General features: G+C 37.7%; 1 protein-coding gene across 4 annotated transcripts in view; it reads left to right on the top strand.

The window, feature by feature from the left end:
* rmc1 (regulator of MON1-CCZ1) overlaps nt 1-20,373 on the top strand; it is a 65,977-nt gene that overhangs the window by 17,640 nt on the left and 27,964 nt on the right. For all 4 annotated transcript variants that reach the window (XR_008396302.1, XR_008396305.1, XR_008396303.1 and 1 more), the window contains exons 7-9: nt 8,262-8,365; nt 8,574-8,663; nt 9,469-9,574. Coding sequence is in view for 1 of the 4 variants with exons in the window: in XM_017467002.3 (XP_017322491.1) it covers nt 8,262-8,365; nt 8,574-8,663; nt 9,469-9,574 (300 nt within the window). In the remaining 3 variants the exon portion in view is untranslated. The remainder of the gene's footprint in view (nt 1-8,261; nt 8,366-8,573; nt 8,664-9,468; nt 9,575-20,373) is intronic.

Here is a 20,373-nt window from a genome sequence, read left to right as displayed (position 1 = left end):
TGTGCCCTCAGCATTTCTCTGCCTGAGGAACTATTGCAGAATAGGACACCTAAAGAGCTGCCACTGTCAGTACTGTCACATCATTTTCTCATTTATGGGAAGCCAAACAACTCAAAAACTGGTTCAACCTGAGCTACTCAGAAGAACAGCGCAACACGCACCAAATACCTGTGCGGACCACTGAAGAGCACAGCATGGGCCAATCAATATGCGCCACTCACTGATCAGTGCAGCGCAAATTCATTTGAATTCTTCCCCCAAATTCTACTCTAAAATACTACCGCTATCAACAGTTCCTATTTGAAACTATTTTAAATAGTCCTAAAATTCTTAATGGAATTGATGAAGCTCTTGAAAGAAGCAATAATAGACATACAGCAGAAAACGGTTTACGAGCAGAAGAAAGCTCTTCAGACTTCACAGGTCTCACTGAAGTATATTCATATTCAGATTGTTTATCTTTAAAGAGCAGGAGTAAGCCTATTTGTATGGCTGTAAGTAATCAAATGATTATCTATTTAGTCTCTCTCAATTTATTTTGGGCCACGTTGATCAGTGGGTTGGGCAGATACTTGGTTTTTGACTTCCAATACATTACTCTATTGGTGCGCACTGACAACAATTATGCGGTCAAAGTCTCATTCCTCGTTCACGTTAGCTTCTAGTCTCCACTTTAACTTGAGATTCAGTTCATGGACAGATGTCCTCACATTTTACTTTAGAATTCGCTGGTATAATTCAGAATTCATTGTTCCATCAGTGATGGCAAGCCATCCAGGCCCAGATGCAGCAAAACAAGCCCAAACCTTGATACTACCCCATCATGCTTCACAATGTTCTTTTTAGAGACCAGTGGCTTTCTCCTTGCAGTCCTGCCATGCAAACCATTGGTGTTCAGTGTTCTCCTGATGGTGGACTCATCAACATTGCAGTAAAACAACAACCCTAAGCACACAAATTGTTCTACCATAGAAGAATAAAGTTCATGTTTGGAATGGCCACGTCAGAGTCTTGACCTTAATCCAATATAAATGTATGCAGAAATATAGAAAATTCTTAAAGGGTTCACGAACTTTCAAGCATCACTGTAGCCAGGTCAATAAATATTAGGACATTGACAAAATTATTATATTAGCTGTCTATTGCAGTATATTGGAAATTAAATTAAATAATCCAGATACCCCCCCCCCCCCTTTTTAATTCGACAAACTAACATAATCATAATTTAAATTGTCATTGTCATACTTGATTGTAAATCTTTTGCAGTCCATGACTACCAAAAGTCTGGAACCCATAGACATCACCAGATGCTGTGTTTCTTCTTAGGTCATGCTCTGCCATTCCTTTACTGCAACTGTCTCGAGTTCCTGTTTGTTCTTGGGTCATTTACCTACAGTTTTGCCCTCAGTAAATGTAATGAATGCTCAGTTGGATTCACGTCAAGTGATTGAGTTAACCAATGCAGAACAACTTCTTTGCCTTATTAATCGCACAGGTAGATGTTGACCTTCTATGGCGTTACTGCCTGTCATACCTCCTCCATTGCCCATAGGACTACCTTGCTGGTCCTTGAGCCTTGCCAACATGCCTAATGCAACCAAAACCATTCAGGCCTCCTTTGTGACTAAGGCTGTAGTGAGCCCCACTGACACAGTTAATGCATGCTTAGTGCCACTGGTTCCATATGGTTTCCTCCTGTTATACAGCTGTTATACAGCTGTTCTAGAAGAAATTCTAGAAGATAAAACTATACACGCAGCAGCCATGGAATAGGTAGGAAATTTATTGCTTTTTTTCAGAAAGGTCTCAAGTACACATGTCTGAAAACATCATGCACAAGAGCCCAGAGCACAGTTTTCAGGGTTGTTTTTTGTTGTTGTTGCAACTGTGTACAAAAGTCTGTTTCTAACTGCCCCAGATTTTGGGTGAGACAGTTTCTGACCTCTCTATGAACTTAGTAGTATCTTTCTTGTCAGTTAACACCACCCACATGTCAGATTTTCAGTTATGCATCTTTTCTAAGCAACCGTAGATATGAAGAACTAGGCTTAACATAATTACAGAGTAATACTTGCAGAGTAATAGTCACAATTTCCAACTCCAGGACCTTTGTCTAACACAGTGGTTCTCAACCCTGGGGGGTGTGGAGAGCTCAGAAGGGGGGCGTGAATTTTTTCAAGAAAAAAACAGACAGGGCATCATTTGGGTACTCTGTGTTTTTTTTTTTTTTTTTTTTTTTTTTTTTTGCTTTTCAAATAGAATGTGCGGAAATGAAAAACACTGTGTTTTCTCTCCCTCTGTATTTTCTATTTGCTGGGGAGAGGTGGAGCTTAGCCTGCCTTTTATCTAGCTGTCAGTGCAGACCATTGTTGCCAACTTAGCAACTTTTTAGACCCCTTTAGCGACTTTTTTTTTTTTTTAAATAAATAAAAGTCAGACAAAAAAGTCTAGCGACTTTTTGGACAAGCCTTAGCAACTTTCCAAATGTCAGAAGTACTTTCCTGCAAGCACAAGGTCTCGCTTTCCTGCTGCACTCAAACCTCTGTTTTACTATGTAAAAGTACACGTTATTACAGCCTAGTTCTCTTGTTCAAAGTAGTTATAGTGTTCAGAAACATTTTACAGCATTCATTTTCCATACCTGTCCATTATATATTTTTCTAAATGTCATAGTTTTTTTATCATAAAGGTCATGAAAAGTAATATATATATATATATATATATATATATATATATATATATATATATATATATATATATATATATATACACACACACACACACAGTGAGGGGAAAAAAGTATTTGATCCCCTGCTGATTTTGTATGTTTGCCCACTGACAAAAAAAATGATCATTCTATAATTTTAATGGTAGGTTTATTTGAACAGTGAGAGACAGAACAACAACAAAAAAATCCAGAAAAACATGTCAAAAATGTTATAAATTGATTTGCATTTTAATGAGGGAAATAAGTATTTGACCCCCTCTCAATCAGAAAGATTTCTGGCTCCCAGGTGTCTTTTATACAGGTAACGAGTTGAGATTAGGAGCACACTCTTAAAGGGAGTGCTCCTAATCTCAGTTTGTTACCTGTATAAAAGACACCTGTCCACAGAAACAATTAATCAATCAGATTCCAAACTCTCCACCATGGCCAAGACCAAAGAGCAATCCAAGGATGCCAGGGACAAGATTGTAGACCTACAAAAGTCTGGAATGGGCTACAAGACCATTCCAAGCAGCTTGGTGAGAAGGTGACAACAGTTGGTGCGATTATTCGCAAATGGAAGAAACACAAAAGAACTGTCAATCTCGCTCGGCCAGGAGCTCCACGCAAGATCTCACCTCGTGGAGTTGCAATGATCATGAGAACAGTGAGGAATCAGCCCAGAACTACACCGGAGGATCTTGTCAATGATCTCAAGGCAGCTGGGACCATAGTCACCAAGAAAACAATTGGTAACACACTACGCCGTGAAGGACTGAAATTCTGCAGTGCCCGCAAGGTCCCCCTGCTCAAGAAAGCACATATACATGCCCGTCTGAAGTTTGCCAATGAACATCTGAATGATTCAGAGGACAACTGGGTGAAAGTGTTGTGGTCAGATGAGACCAAAATGGAGCTCTTTGCCATCAACTCAACTCGCCGTGTTTGGAGGAGGAGGAATGCTGCCTATGACCCCAAGAACACCATCCACACCGTCAAACATGGAGGTGGAAACATTATGCTTTGGGGTGTTTTTCTGCTAAGGGGACAGGATCACCGCATCAAGGGACGATGGATGGGGCCATGTACCGTCAAATCTTGGGTGAGAACCTCCTTCCCTCAGCCAGGGCATTGAAAATGGGTCGTGGATGGGTATTCCTGCATGACAATGACCCAAAATACACGGCAGAGGCAACAAAGGGTGGCTCAAGAAGAAGCACATTAAGGTCCTGGAGTGGCCTAGCCAGTCTCCAGATCTTAATCTCATAGAAAATATGTGGAGGGAGCTGAAGGTTCGAGTTGCCAAACGTCAGCCTCGAAACCTTAATGACTTGGAGAAGATCTGCAAAGAGGAGTGGGACAAAATCCCTCCTGAGGTGTGTGCAAACCTGGTGGCCAACTACAAGAAACGTCTGACCTCTGTGATTGCCAACAAGGGTCTTGCCACCAAGTACTAAGTCATGTTTTGCAGAGTGGTCAAATACTTATTTCCCTCATTAAAATGCAAATCAATTTATAACATTTTTGACATGCGTTTTTCTGGATTTTTTTGTTGTTATTCTGTTTCTCACTGTTCAAATAAATCTACCATTAAAATTATAGACTGAACATTTCTTTGTCAGTGGGCAAACATAAAATCAACAGGGGATCAAATACTTTTTTCCCTCACTGTATATATAGACACAAAAGATTTAAAAGATTTGAAAGACACGAAGAAAGATTTTAAATTGAAGTTGTAGTGCAAGTATATGGTGTATTTACCTTTCTGTGGAAGGAGTTACCAACTGTAGAGTTTAGAATTTTGTATAGTTTTCCTCCGTTTCCCCTATTTTGTCTAGTTTTTTTTTCGGACCTTCACGTATTTTTGTGCACATTTGGTGGACTGTAAATAGGAGCACTGTCAATAAAACACCTTCGCACAAAAGTGCTATTGCGGCCTTGCCATCAATTTTCTTGTGCGGGACTATTTTTCCATCACACCTTGTCACAAGCACATTTGATAAATTTGAATTAATTAAATTAAATGAGCTTTTTTCAGTGTGTGGACTTCTGTGTTCACTTTAAACCAGTTTTTAAATAGTAAAACTTTTAATGTAAGAACAAAAGTTTCCATTGGCAAGAAAGGAGTAGATGGAATCCATTCAACGTTACCTTGAGGAACTTTCCACAGTGAACTAAACCCCCGCTCATTTTAAACAACACTAAACTGAGGTTCGGTTTGAACTTCGGTCACAGGAGTATTAAATCTGCATGTTACCGCTGCACTATGCTAGTACACATACTATAGCCACATTAATTTAAATACTACAGTTAACTATACTACATGAATCAACCGTTATGCTTTCTATATTTAATTTAGATTTCAGTATTAAAACAATGGTTTGCTGATTGTATCTAAGATAGACACAAACACTGCTCTGCGGAAGTCCAGAAAGACTATGCGTTATTTTTTTTCTTCCTGTGAAGGTGCTCACTGATGTAATATGTATGCCCCATATTGCGTTTTGACATATTAGAAAAATAAGTCATAATCTTGAGGAAACAACCTTTGTTACCTTGAGATTACCATACTGCTTGCAGAGGGTTTTGTGAAAATATTAAATGGATATTTAAGTCTATAACAATTACTGCTTTGTCTATTTAAACAACCAGATTTGAGAAGAAGTCTGCAAATTATTGTAGAAATTCAGAATATGACTTTGCTTGTCTGTAAATACCAATGACCGAGAAAGTTATCTTTTGTGACTTATGTTAGTAAAAGTACTTCATGTACATTAAGTTACTGATTAGAAATAGTTTCATCTGCAATAATTAATAAAGGCCTGTTATATTTGCATCGTGGGTTAAGTGTGACACGTAGAGGCACACTAGCTTGCATCCTACCAGAGAGTTAACTGCACTTTGTGCGCATCTGCGGTGATCTGTGTCCACCAGCCTTCAGGTAAGGCTGATTTGTTGGCAGACCATATGTCTGGTTGCATATCCAGAAAGGTTGTGATGAGATGCTCTTATGGTTACAGTGGATATAAAAAGTCTCTACATTCCTGTTAAATTTGCAGGTCTTTGTGATGTACTAATGAAACCAAGATAAATGTCAGATCTTTTTTTTCTACCACCAAAATGGCATTTTTGCATCTCCTACACCTGTTAGCTACTTTTGATGGAGAGAGATAAGGACATGTATGTTGTTAGCAGAGATAAGCCCTTGTGAATTCTACTCTCTCTTTCTTAATAATGTATTGTATATTTCAGATATTTCGGGGGGAAAAATAAAACTTTTATCTGGTATAATAAATGCTATCATCTAATTGTACATACAATAGAACAGTTTCTGTTGGTCCTTTTTCCTTGAATTGTCCTGTTTTCCATTCAGAGCTTGTTTTAGAATGAATAATAATAAATAAAAAATATGAATAATAGCCCTTGTTTTGTTCAAATGCTCACATAAATGCTGATATGGCCTGGACATAATTTAAGTTTGACACCCCTGTCCTAAAATCTACATCATAGGATATGTAACCATGATCATCTAATTTTTACATCTTCTAACGTTATGTGTGTTTTCTCCCATCAAACAACTAATACTGATTACAATGAATGGTGCAGAAATGAATGATAATGATAAAATGTCGTTTAAATTCTGAAACAGGTGAGAATCTTTCAGCAAGTGATTCAAAAGCAGGAACATTTCTATTGTCTCCTGCCGAAACCGCAATTAACCAGGTTTAAAATGCAGAGCAATCAAATATTTACCGTGTTTAACAGGATTTGTCCTGCGGCTGTCCTGCAAGTCATGCAACAATCCAGTCAGCCAATTATGAGGGTGCAGTGCATAAAACCATGCATATACAGGTCAAAAGCTTCAGGTAATGTTTGCATCAAACATCAGAATGTGATATCAGTGACCATGGCATGGCTGTTGGTGCCAGACAAGCTTTTTTGTGTATTTCATAAACTGTTGATCTCTCATGATTTTCATGAACAGCAATCTCTGCAGTTTACACAGTTTTCTGTAGGGTGGAATGTAGAGCTGCAACAACTAATCGATAATAATCGATTCTGAAAATCATTGTCAATGAATCTCATTATCGATTAGTTGGTCTGCTGCGCGGCACGGGACACGTTTACTCATTACGTTACTTCTGTTCAGAAAACACGCTTCGGAGAGTAAATACTAAAGTCGTGTCCCAAATGAAGTACTATACACTTACACTATGGACTCTGCATTACCGTCTAGTGTGTGGATTTTAGAAAGGTAATATCCTCTCAAATATCACACTAGCATTTTTTTTTACTAACCGGAAGTATAAGCCATGACGTCATGCTCACGCTAGCATTAGCAAACACCCAGCGGCACCGATAATGACTTTCTTCAGTTTACTTTCTGTCAATGTTACATTTTATTCCCAACATGACCTCGGTCACCATTAGATGGAGGCGAAATTGTCACGTGACTGAGGAAGAAAGTGTGCGTCCTCTAAGGCAGGGGGGCCTTTTAAACACCATGGGAATCAAACTGATGCACGAGGACAAATTTATGTTTATATCCAAAATGCTCCACTGTGTGTAAGGGGCAGGGGAAACTGGTGCAAGCTGCTTAAAAGGTTTAGTTTAATAAGTTTATTGTCATTATATGCTATATTTGCATGCTTGCTGTGTAAATTCTGTCGATTATTATTACGGAAGTGGTCTGTTAGTAACGAGGCTACGTTGCTGATGACACGCTGTTTAGACGCACTGATACACAGTGGGAGCTGTGTAAGATCTGTAATGTCTAATTAAAACATTATGATCAAAAGTAAACACAAGTAAAATAATATTCCTAAAGTTAGTGAGTAACAGAAACCACAAGGTGCAGTGAAGGAGAGTTTTTTTTTTTATTAATGTAGGACTATCAATATATACATATGCATTATTTTTATGGATGCAAAAAAATCACCCAATTAAACTACAGTCCTAAATTAGTCATATATATTCTGGTGTGTATGTGTGTATTGGGTTCTTTTCTGTTTTAGACAAACAGTTGTGTAAAGTTTTAGTCTGAAGTTTATACTTGTAGCACTCAGTTTGTGGATTTTATTTTAAATAAACAAAAAAATATTACTGAAAGCTTGTCCCGCCCCCACCCGATTAACTGAAAAAAATAATTGGCCAACTAATCGATTATGAAAATAATTGTTAGTTGCAGCCCTAGTGGAATGCTTTGTTGATGTGTTTGTCGGAGGAGAATGGCCTGGCTGGTTTGTTAGAAAGGAAGTCTACAATAATTCAAATCACTTATTTTAATAACTGTGAAAAGGTTTATACATACCATTCTTACTTATCTTGTTCAAGGGTGCAAACAATTCTGGGGCTGATTTTATTTATTTATTCTAAAAGCAGGAGATGCAGTAGGATACCAGTGATGATGCCATTGCACAAAATGTTTTACTCAACTTCCATGCTGTTTATTGTTTCAGGAAAAGGGTTATTCTATCTGGGACACCCTATAATATGCATACATGCCATGAATTGTTTTGCATAATTGCATGATTTTTAAAATTATTTCTTTTAGAATGGGACAATGTCAAAAATGACAAAGTTTGAGATTGAGTTGCCAGTTGCTCCAAAACCAGCCAAAATTATCCTTTCAGAACGCGACATTGCAGTCGCCACCATGTGAGTATGATACTATTATGCTTGTAGAGTGCACGTTGTATTTTGTGTGTTTTTGTTTTAATCACTTATGAATACTCTTCGCTTATGTTCACGTTCTTATCTCTGTCTCAAATATATATAATTTAGCTGTGGGAGACTATACAATGTCACAGCAATAAAAATTATATGTTCATCATAGTCTTTTTCAACCTCTTTTTTCCTGTTATAGTTATGGCCAGCTCTACGTAATGCATCTTAAACATCACACAAGATCTACCAACAACTCAGGAGCAGAAGTAGTTTTGTATCACTTACTTAGGTAAGCTGAATTTGTCAGTTTCTAAAAACTCATATTTTGCAGTCTTCACAAATATTTTTGATCTTTATCAGTTATCAAATGAGAGAGCTGTTAGAATCAACAGTAATCTTGGTAAACAAGCAGAACCAAGATCTTTCCAGATAGTTGAAATTAAAAGGTTTACAAATGAATTTGAGGACCATGAACAACATAAGCTTGAGTAGTGACATAATACTGATTAATTGTTGTAACACCCCTGAGGAAAATTGCTTTAGCTTTGTGTTTTCAGGTTATTTATCTACAATCCAAAAATCAACCTAAAAATGTAAGGACATAGACTGTTACCAAAAAAAGCAACACATTTCCAATCTGACAGCAGACCTTAAAAAAAATCTAACGAACTAATCAATCATATTCAGATTTAGCGTTTGCATGATTATTAATTTTTACTAGTCAACCAGTAATTAAAAAACATGGAGGCATAGTTGTCTTTCCCATAGTTAAAGCAAAAACTAATTAAGCGCTTCATTATTTTTGGTTGTTTGTGCAAAGTTGATGGAAAAGAACACATCAAACCTAACATCAGTGACAGTGGGGGAAATAAGTGTTGAACGCATTAACATTTTTTTCAGTAAATATATTTCCTGTGAGGTTATTCACATTAAATTTTCACCAGACATCAGTATTAACTCAAGAAATCCGGAAATGTAAAGAATTCTCAACATTAAAGTCCATAAATATAAAGTTATGTGTAATAAAATGGAATACATTGTTAATGCCAAACACTAAACATTTGCCTGTTTAACCAAGCTTACTTGTTCAACAGAGAAGGATCCTGTAAAAAGGCACACGTGCTGAAACTGAACACCTCAGGCAAGTTTGCTTTGAACGTTGTGGATAATCTTGTGGTAGTGCACCATCAGAGCTCACGGGTAAGTTTTAATTTATCATAAAGCCATTACTCTTCCTTTAGTGACCCATGCAACAGGTATGCACATTTTTTTAAAGGGAACCCCAACTATGAAGATTTGTATGGCTTATTAGATTAAAGCTGACATCCGCTATATAAATCCGCTATACAAAAACATTCTAGATGTCAGTTAAAAAAAAAATAAATAAAAAATCCTTGCACTCGTAGACTACCATTACTGTTTATGTCGCAGTGCATTCTGGGTAGTAGCGTCAAATGGTTGTGACGGTCTTTATTCCCCAGCGACCCTACAGAGGTATAAAAATGTCTTCACCCTTTTCAATTTGAACCCGAGCGTAACATCAGCGAAGAGACTAATATAGAAGACATTACTCAAAGTGTACATCATAATGAAGACGATCAGAAAGGTGAGGAGGCAAGAGTGGGGCATAATCTCTTATGTGTCTGTGCAGCAACTGCAAGTCTATGCCAACCGAGAGAGTTTCTTATTCAAAGTAACCATATGGATTAAACTATAATTTTATGATGAAACGTTTTCTAATATCAATAATTTGAGGTTATCAGCTGTTATCTCGCTGTTGTATACTTTATCCTCTTAAAATTCCAATGGACTGCTAGTGCACCGTCGCCATGTTATGAGCAAATTTATGCTCTCTACGTAGCTGCTGTGTGTACGAAGGTACATGCACTCATATCTTTGGAAAGCTAAGATTCTTGTGATTCAATTGATATAAACTGTTTTGAGATACAATCACAACAGCAACTATAATCAACGTCTTTGTCAGACCACCAATATACAAACAAACATGAAACGGAGGCAACTCACCTCATATGAAGCCTCATAGTAATCCACTGATCAATAACATCCTGACAAAAATGGTCTTGATAGGGACCGTTCACATATTCCATCTTTTGGGTGCTCAAGTTCGTTAGTTTAAATGTAGACACGCAGCAAGCGTGCTCATATAGTGTGTGATGTACTCGTTTTTCGAGATGAACAAATCCCAATTTTTCAGAATGCTGCAAGTGCACCGCAGATTATGTGACAAGAACCAACCAATCAGCTTCAACCTTTCCGTAAACAACATTGAAAGGTCAGTCGAGGAGGAACGGCTGATCATAGCTGTACCGGGATACCCAGAGCTCTATGATTTGTCAAGCGCCTATTATTCAGATGGTGCTCTTGGATTAGTTGGTGAAATTCTCCATGTTTTCTACCTGCTGAAAGCATGGGGTGCACCCAAACACAGCGTTTTTCCCCCCTTCTCCGTAAATAAATCTAGTAGCAGAGCTACTGCAAGGGATTTGCGGTGCTGTAAATCCATCCTGTGCTAAAACTTCCTTGTCATCATGGAGAACGCAGCTCATGGTTGCTTAGCAATGGCAGACACCATGGGAGCACAAGCTCCGAGCGCTTCAGAAAAAAGGTCCAAACCATCCAATTATGGTAAAGGTCCAAACAATCCAATTATGTAAAAATATTTAGTCCACCTTTCAAAAGAGACCAAAACCATGCATGTACACTAAATGGTTCAAGAACAGCTCTAATTTTACTTTGGGTATGTCTTGGCTAGGCACTTTAGGCTAATTTTACAGGAGTTTTATGTTATGAGAATATTCAGAAAAAAAAACGCACTAACAAGATGCTTACATGTTTGATTATATTTACAGATATCCGCTGTATTACAGCACACAAGAACTACAAAATTACAGCCAAAAGCAGCACAGTGTGCCATAGGTTATCGCCAATCCCTATGCCACACTGTGCTGCTTTTGCCTTTAATTTTCTACAGAGTAATTCTTATCGTGGGGAGAATTCCTACTGGTATATCACAAACGATAAGATGTCTCATAGCCTAGTTGATGACGTATTTCTGTGTGCGGCGGTGTGTGACCCATTCGCAGCTCATGTGCAGAGCGAAAACAAATATGGCTGAAGGCAGATGTGAAGCTGAGGGGTTTATCACTAAACGAGGAGCTACCTCTACAATCTGGTTTGGTTACAGAAAATCAGTTTTACTTTTAGATCAGTGGTTCTTAACACTGGGGGTGCGGAAAGATCGGAAGGGGGGTGCAAATTGGTTTCCAGAAAAAAACAACACAGACTACATCATTTGGGTAGTTTAGCCTGCCAGTTATCTAGATGTCAGTGCAGACCAGTGTTGCCAACTTAGTGACTTTTTGGATCCCTTTAGCAGTCGTCGTCCCCAAAAAAAAAAAAAAAAACCTAGCGACTTTTTGGACAAACCTTAGCAACTTTCCATATGTTGTCAATACTGTCTTGCAAGCACGAGGACTTGCTTTCCCGCTGCACTCACACCTCTCTCTGCGTCTGCTCGCACAGTTGATCGCACGGCAACTGACATAGATATGAATGTAAAAATAAACAAGCGCAGGTGTCCCACTGATTGATTTAACAATATCATGGATATCGAGATGTGCCCTTCGTCCCAGTTTACATATGCAAATGTTTTCAGAATGCAAGACAAATAACATGCAACATGTTTTACATGTACAATAGTACATGTTATTACAGCCTAGTTCTCATGTTCAAAGTAGTTATAGTGTTCAGAAATATTTTTGATAATTCATGTTCCATACCTGTCTGTTGTAGTTTTATAAAAGTCATAAAAGTTATTTTAAAAAATCATAAAAGTTATGTAATGTAATTTAAAAATGTACAAAAATACAAAAGCAAAAAAAATCCATCTAGCTATCTATTAATCAATTAATCAAAAAGAGATTATAGATTAAGTTATATATAGATAGATTTTATAATGAATAGATAATCATTATACCTGGCCTCCTCTAATAGGCGGTTGTGCCACATGATAGGGGAGGCTTGGGGGGCAGTTATTGCGTGTTAAGTCTTCATAGTCGGGGGTTCCCTTTAAATGTGCTTTCCATGTCAATTCATCCAAATTCCAAAACGTTGTTTGCATCAATGATTTCAAATGTATTCTAGGCTTGATATTTGAAACTGAAAAAGACCAAATACTGCTGATCAGATATAGATACTTCGCAAAATAGTCATTGTGAAAAAATAAGTACACCCGATGTAAATTGTTGGCTTTGTTTGACCTATTTGGACAAGCAAACAGTTGATCCTCTTTAAAGCAGTGCCTATTGATAAAGTTGATACACTCTATCAAATGACACATAAAATTAACATTTTCATATTTTCACAAATTAAATGAACAAAAATCATGGAAAACGTAAGTGCACCACTACATTTATCACACCTTTAAATACATAAAATTAGAATCAAGTGTTCAAGATTGGGTGCCAGTGATTAAAACCTGCTTAGGGAGTGCAAGTGGAATCTGTCTTATTATCCTTTCTCATATCGAACCTGTGTCTGGAACTAGCTTGCTCCCTATCTCCTATGTAGTATCTATATAGGGTGTCGGCTATTTTGTAGCGGTGTCCAAATTCTGAGTGAACATCTTCATTCCTTACATTTGTTCACTCATTTATACCCACGATACATCCGATGTACACTCACCAATGCACTATTTCCCATACTCCAACATAGGGCTGTACGACTATGGCCAAAATGATAATCTTGATCATTATCTTGATATTTTGATCAATATTGAGATCTCGATTATTTATCACGATTATTAATTGATTTTAGTGACAACATATTTTTATTGCACTTTCACATTTATTAAGTTTTCTCATGCCACAATATAACACACAAGTAGGCATGAGAAAACTTGAGCTGGTCAATTATGACAGAATTTAGGAACATGGTGTGAGCCATGATAAAGTAATATACCTTCTGATAAACTAAATTGAATATTTTCAGTTAATTTACAGACTGTATGCAAAAAACAACCGTTAACCTGTACCACATTGTAAACAAATACAATAAACCTCAATGTTCAGTGTTTGAAGTCTGCTTCTCTTAAATATATTTAAAGCTACACTATTAGACATTTTCCGCTCTCATGGTTCTGGGCTGGAGTCAGTTCTTGAACCGCTCTGTGTTTATTGTGTATATATCTGAATAATCTCATATACGGGTAATCACATAGGATGTGATTGGGTGAGTTAATTTACCCGTCAGATGCAAAGCGCTTTAGTTTAATGGTGTTCATTACTGATGCTCCGATCAGGATTTTTTACAGCCGATACCGATCCAGATACCAATCTTTTTTTGTTTAAACTTTAATCAGGAGGTCTATCATAAACAGTTAAATATAAGCTCTCTGCTCATGGTCACTGTTAATTGAGTTAAAATAATAGCAATGAGATACTGTTGGTTAATTGATAAATAAACAAACATAAAATATTTATTTTTAAATATCTTAAAAACAATAGAGTCCTAATTAAAAGTAGACTAACACAAGCATGATCCATGTTAGGAAAAAGGCTAATAGCTTTCTAAGGAAATAGCTTACTAAGCTTAATGTCAAATTGATATTAAATGCATCCCATAGTAATTAAACATTATTTCATTTCTCATTTTATTTATGTTTAATGGAGTTTTTATAATATCATTTTTTTTATATTAAATTATTTATTTATAACTAAGCACATTTTCTGTCTTTACATTTTAGTCATTTTATTTTTGTTTGTTTATCAGTTTTAAATCGTTTCCCCTAGTACAGTGTCCATGTCTGCTGATAATATTGTGTTTTGGGGGATTAAATCGAAACCTTAAGTTGACTTTTCTAGTGATATCTGGCAACCGTGAATTTAAATGAAGTGAATTAGAGTTAGTGAAGGAGAGTGGCAGTGTACTGTATGTTTACAGACTGAACAGTTGCTACTCTTGATTATGATTGGTGAGGAATTAAACCCACCTTGTAGCGTTAGCATTATTATTAATTTACTCTGCGCAAAGCCGCTGTGTCTACATAAGCAGGTGCAAGTTCAGGTCATTTTGCGGGATCAATAAAAGATGGAGGTTGTGAGATCGGGAAGTTGAGAGAAGCAGATGATGTTCAGTTTTACTCTTCATCATAATGGCTTCTTTGAAGTATTTCCACATTCGTTCGGTTGACTGAGGTGATGAAAAGCACTGTAAATGTAGATGCATTTTGGACTTCCTGTAGTTTTTATTCCAATTGTATTATACAACTCAGAACATATCACTCGTACCGGTGAGAATAAATATTTATTCACAGTCGCACAAAATACTTTTCAGTCACAAATGCGAGTGAAATGGTCGCACTGTAGAGTTTATCTGCAAAGTTTTTTCCCGTTCGGCATGATGACGTTTAATATCCCCGACAACCAATGTAATGAAATTTAACATCATGTTAATGTCATCATTTCTCCTCGCGCAAAGAGCTGGAGCTCGAAGCGAAGCTGGCAGCTAGAGGGCTAAAATGCTAACTCCATTTTGGCATTACAAAATGATGTCATCCCTGCGCCGCTCTATGGTGATTGGCTGTAAGTGTAAGAAGCGCTTGATTTGATCTGCAGCGGAGTTTTCTATTAGCGGAGGATGAACTTTATACAATAAACGTTAATACCGCAGTCGATCATGTTCATTTAATCGTGGGCAGTCAAAATCGTGATCGCGATCGATATTCGATTAATTGTGCAGCCCTACTCCAACGCAAGATGGCGATAGAACGCAAAAGAAAAATGAGCATGGCGGATGGCAACATCGGAGGTGGCGACTTTTACAAATGTAAGTGAAACTTTTTATTAATTAAAATACATCTGTATCAAGATATTTTGAAGCGAAATGATGCAGATTATTGATTGATTGGCACAGTATTTATTTTCAGCCACTTACTAGTTTGCGATGTAACTTTTAAATTACCAACTGTTTACATCAAATGATAATTTGGTGAATCGGTCACGTATATTGGTTAACACATGTATGTAGAGTATAGTTGTTTTTGTTCTCTTTATCAACTAATACAATAAACGTGACAAACAGTAAGAAAATCAACTTTACTGTTTTTTACGATACAATCCATAATGTCTGCGACAGTGCTCTCTGAAGCATGGTATTTACATCAGCGTCCAAATTCATTTTTATTCACTTCTTCCCCATATAATGGACTCAAATGTCATTTGCTCTATAGGGAATAGTGAACGAGTAAGCGATTTCAGACACAGCTCGTGTCTGGTGTTCCCTTTGCTATTGAGGTATCTGGCACTACAGAAGCCCGTTTCCACCACAGCTGAGTAAAAAATATGATTCTGTAAGTCATCATAATAAGAAATTTTCTTATTATGGCTTAACATCTCAAAATAATGAGAAACTTTCTCATAATAATGACTTAATCCTCGTATGTGCAGTGTGCGCAGGCAGGCAAGTGAGGCGAGCATGTGCATTGCAAATGCAGAATGGTTGAACTGTTTTGAAAGTAACTATGTCTGTATAACAAAAGCTGAATACTTTTGAAAGTAATTGTAATTTAAACCGTAGCATATTAATGCTTTGAGCAAACGTTTGCATCATTTAAAGATGCGGTAGCATGAGCACAAGCTCCAGACTGTGATTCACTTAGTTGTCGTTCGCATTTTGGTTGATGAACGGTCGATTACCACGTCGGCCATTTCTCTTTGATTATGTGCTTTCTGTCACATATGGTAAACATTGAACACCAAACACTCAAGTGAAAAGTGAGACAAAATGGTGCTATCTGTTTGAACCGTGCAGCACGAGCTAATTATGTGCATGATTTAGGTGTGTTTAATCGTGGATCCCACTTTCCCACTTTGGTCGATTGCTAAGTTTTTCATTATTATGACTTACAGAATCATGTTTTTTACTCAACTGTGGTGGAAATGGGCTTTCATATTGGTACAATATCATCATGCCAAGATCTAAAGAGGCCTTCAGAAGGCCTTCAGAAAAAGGTTGTGGGCGCCTATGAATCTGGCAAGGGATTTAAAAAGATTTGAAACGCATCATTCCATAGTAAGTAAAATAATCTACAAATGCCGCAAATTTCAAACGACAATATGTCCAGGACTGGCCATCCCAGCAAATTTAGCCAAAGTGCAGACCATCTAATGCAAAAAGTCTCCAAGAACCTAGGGCTGCACAATTAATTGGATATCGATCGCGATTACAATTTTGACTGCCCACGATTAAATGAACATGATCGACTGTGATATTGACGTTTAAAGTTCGTCCTCCACTCATAGAAAACGCCGCTGTTTTCTCCACTCAAAACAAGTGTTTCCTACACTTACTGCCAATCACATAGAGCATCGCAGGGCTGATGTCATTTTGTAGTGCCAAAACCCCTGAAATGGGGGTTAGCATTTTAGCGCTCGAGCTGCCAGTTTCTCTGCGAGCTCCAGCGCTTGCGCGAGGGGAAATCATGACACTAGCTAGCACGATGCTAAATGGCACTACAGAGGTTGTCGGGGACATTAAACATCATCACGCTGAACAGGATAAAACTTTACAGATAAATTCAGGGCTCTACAGTGCGACCATTTCACTCACATTTGCGACTGAAGTACTTTGTGTGACTGTGACTAAATATTTATTCACACCGGTGCTAGTGACCTGTTCGGAGTTGTATAATACAATCGGAATAAAAACTACAGGAAGTCCAAAATGCATCTACACCGCACAACAGTTACTTTCACACTGCTTTTCATCGCCTCAGTCAACCAAACACGTGTGGAAATACTGCAGAGAAGCCATTATGATGACGAGTAACACTGCACATCATCTGCTTCTCTCAACTTCCCGATCTCGCAACCACCATCTTTTACTGATCATGCACTATGTTCCTAAATTCTGTCATAATTGACAAGCTCATGTTTTCTCATGCCTACTCGTGTGTTATATTTTGGCACATTAACGCTACCATCTCTTAAAAAAACAAAACAAAAAAAACACTAAACTTCAACTGTGCTCCTAAATTTTTGTAATCTCCTAATAGAAATTGTCTTGCGTTTGTCCTCCTGTAAACATTGTTATTGCCTTTACTGCATTCGCCTGAAATGTTTTCATTTATTTGCATATTGTTATATTTGATACATATTTTCATTTGGTTGATGGCATTTTTACTTATCCTATATTTTGGGTACAATTTTATTTTTATTTTGCTTCTACGAGATGATGCACTTTAAGCATCAGTCTAATTTGATGCATAGATTTGTACATTAGCAGGAATGTAGCACAACATGGAGGTGAAAGCACCGGTCTGTTTATTTAAATGTGAAAGTACAATAAAAATGTTGTCCCTAAAATCAGTGAATAATCGTGATGAATAATCGAGATCTCAATATTGATCAAAAATAATTATTATCATGATGATAATTATTATCAAAAAAATGATTATCATTTTGGCCATAATCATGCAGCCCTACAAGAACCCCAAAATTTCATCACAGGATCTGCTAGTAAGTCTTGCAACTGTTGGTGTCGAAGTGCATGCTTCTGCAATCAAAGAAATTGTACAAATTTAACCTGCATGGAAAGGCGTGCCAGGAAAAGCTTTTGCAAGACTACAATTTGCCAATGAGCATATGCAGTGGGGGAAATAAGTATTGGACGTGTCAACATTTTTTTCAGTAAATATATTTCCAAGGAGGCTATTCACGTGAAATTTTCACCAGACATCAATTTTAACTCAAGAATGGTCTGCACTTATATAGCGATTTTATCCAAAGTGCTTTACACTGTGTTTCATTCACCCATTCACACACACACCAATGATAGCAGAGCTGCCATGCAAGGCGCTAACTTGCCATCGGGAGCAACTTGGGGTTCAATGTCTTGCCCAAGGACACTTCGGTATGTGGAGTCATGTGGGCTGGGAATCGAACCGCCAACCCTATGATTAGTGGACATCCCGCCCTACCACCTGATCCACAGCCACCCAAGAAATCTGAAAATATGAAGAATTCACAACATTAAAGTCCATAAATTATGTATAATAAAGAGGAATGACACAGGAAAAAAGTATTGAACATGCTAACTAAAATTTATTTAATACTTGGTGGAGAAGCCTTTGTTTGTAATGACCACTTCAAGACACTTCCTATATGAAGAAATTAGTTGGTCGCAAGAATTCAGGTGTGATTTGGGCCATTCTTCTAAACATGTCTTTAATTCTGTTCAATTGGATTCAAGTCAGGTGATTGTCTGGGCCATTCTAACGCCTTGATTTTTTTCTCTGAAACCAATTGAGAGTTTCCTTTGCTGTATGCGTTGGATCGTTGTCCTGCTGGAAGGTCCACCCATGTCTCATCTTCATTCTGGTGGATGGCAGCAGATTCTTCTCAAGAATCCTCCGGTAAAGGGCTCCATTCGTTGTTCCTTCAATTATATTAAGTCTGCCAGTACCATGCGATGAAAAACAGCCCCACACCATGATGCTTCCACCTCCAAACTTCACTGTTGGTATCGTGTTTCACGACAAATTTCAATTTTGCTCTCATCCAACCACACTGCACTCTCCAAGTATTTCATAGGCTTGTCCAAATGAGTTGTAGCAAACTTTAAACCAGCTTTGACATGCCTTTTCTTTAGTAATGGAACCTTTCGGGGTGAGCATACATAGAGGCCATGGCAGTGGAGTGCATTGCCTATTGTTTTCTCTGTGATCATGGTACCTGCTGCCTCCAAGTTTTTCTGGAGCTCTTTCTGAGTGGTCCTTGACTCTTGGGCTGCTCTTCTGACTATTCTTCTGACTCCCTGGTCAGAAATCTTGCGAGGAGCTCCTGGGCGTGGCCTGTTAATGATGGAGTGATGTTGCTTCCACTTGCAGATAATGGCCCCAATAGTGCGTGCTTACTGGAAGATTTAGAAGTTTTGAAATATGTCTGTATCGGATTCCATCGATATGTTTTGCGACAATAAGGTTATGAAGGGCTTGGGAGAGCTCTTTGCCTTAATCCATCATGAAATGTTTCTTGTGTGAAATCATGGTAATGAAAAAGCCTTTTTATAGACCTTTTAATTTACTAACACAGCTGATGTTAACTTGCACAGATAGAGGGTATAATTACTTACAGATTTCAGCTGGTTCCTTGACTTACCTTGCCTTGGAGAACTGCTTTTTCTTAACGTGTTCAATACTTTTTTCCTGTGTCATTCCATTTTATTACACATAACTTTATATTTATGGACTTTAATGTTGTGAATTCTTTATATTTCCAGATTTTGTGAGTTAATACTGATGTCTGGTGAAAATTTCATGTGAATAGCCACATTTGGAATATATTTACTGAAAAAATTTTTGACGCGTCCAATACTTATTTCTCCTACTGTAAGCAAAGACCAGGCTTTTTGGAATAATGTGCACTGGACAGACGAATCAAAGATAGAGGTGTTTGGCCACAGTAACAGCAGGCAAACAAAAGATAGCTTTTCAGAAGAACGCCTCATACCAAATGAAGCATGGTGGTGGAAATGTCATGGTTTGGGGTTGCTTCACTGCTTCATGGACTGGACAACTTGCATTCATTGATTCAACTATGAATTCTGCAGCATATCAAAGAATGCTTGCAGATAATGTGAGGCCATATGTCAGAAAATTGAACCCGAAAGTGGACCTTTCAACGTGATGATGATCCTAAGCACACTAGCAAATCCACCAAGGAATGGCTCAAAAAGAAGAAATAGAGGTTTAGGGAATGGCCTTGTCAAAGCCAGGATTTGAATCCCTTTGAAATGTTGTGGGGGTATTTGAAACGGGCAGTACATGCAAGAAAATCCACAATCATCTTGCAACTGAAAGAATATTGCATTAAAGAGTGGTAAAAATTTCCAGCAAGCACGGTGTACAATTATACAAAACGCCTTCAAGAAGTTATTTCTGCTAAAAGTTGCAGTACTAGTTTCTGAGGCCAAGGGTGTAC

The sequence above is a fragment of the Ictalurus punctatus genome, chromosome 1, assembly GCF_001660625.3.
Source record: "Ictalurus punctatus breed USDA103 chromosome 1, Coco_2.0, whole genome shotgun sequence".
Lineage (NCBI taxonomy): Eukaryota > Metazoa > Chordata > Actinopteri > Siluriformes > Ictaluridae > Ictalurus > Ictalurus punctatus.
Note: the sequence above shows the minus strand (reverse complement) of the source record. Positions and strands in the feature narration are given on the sequence as shown.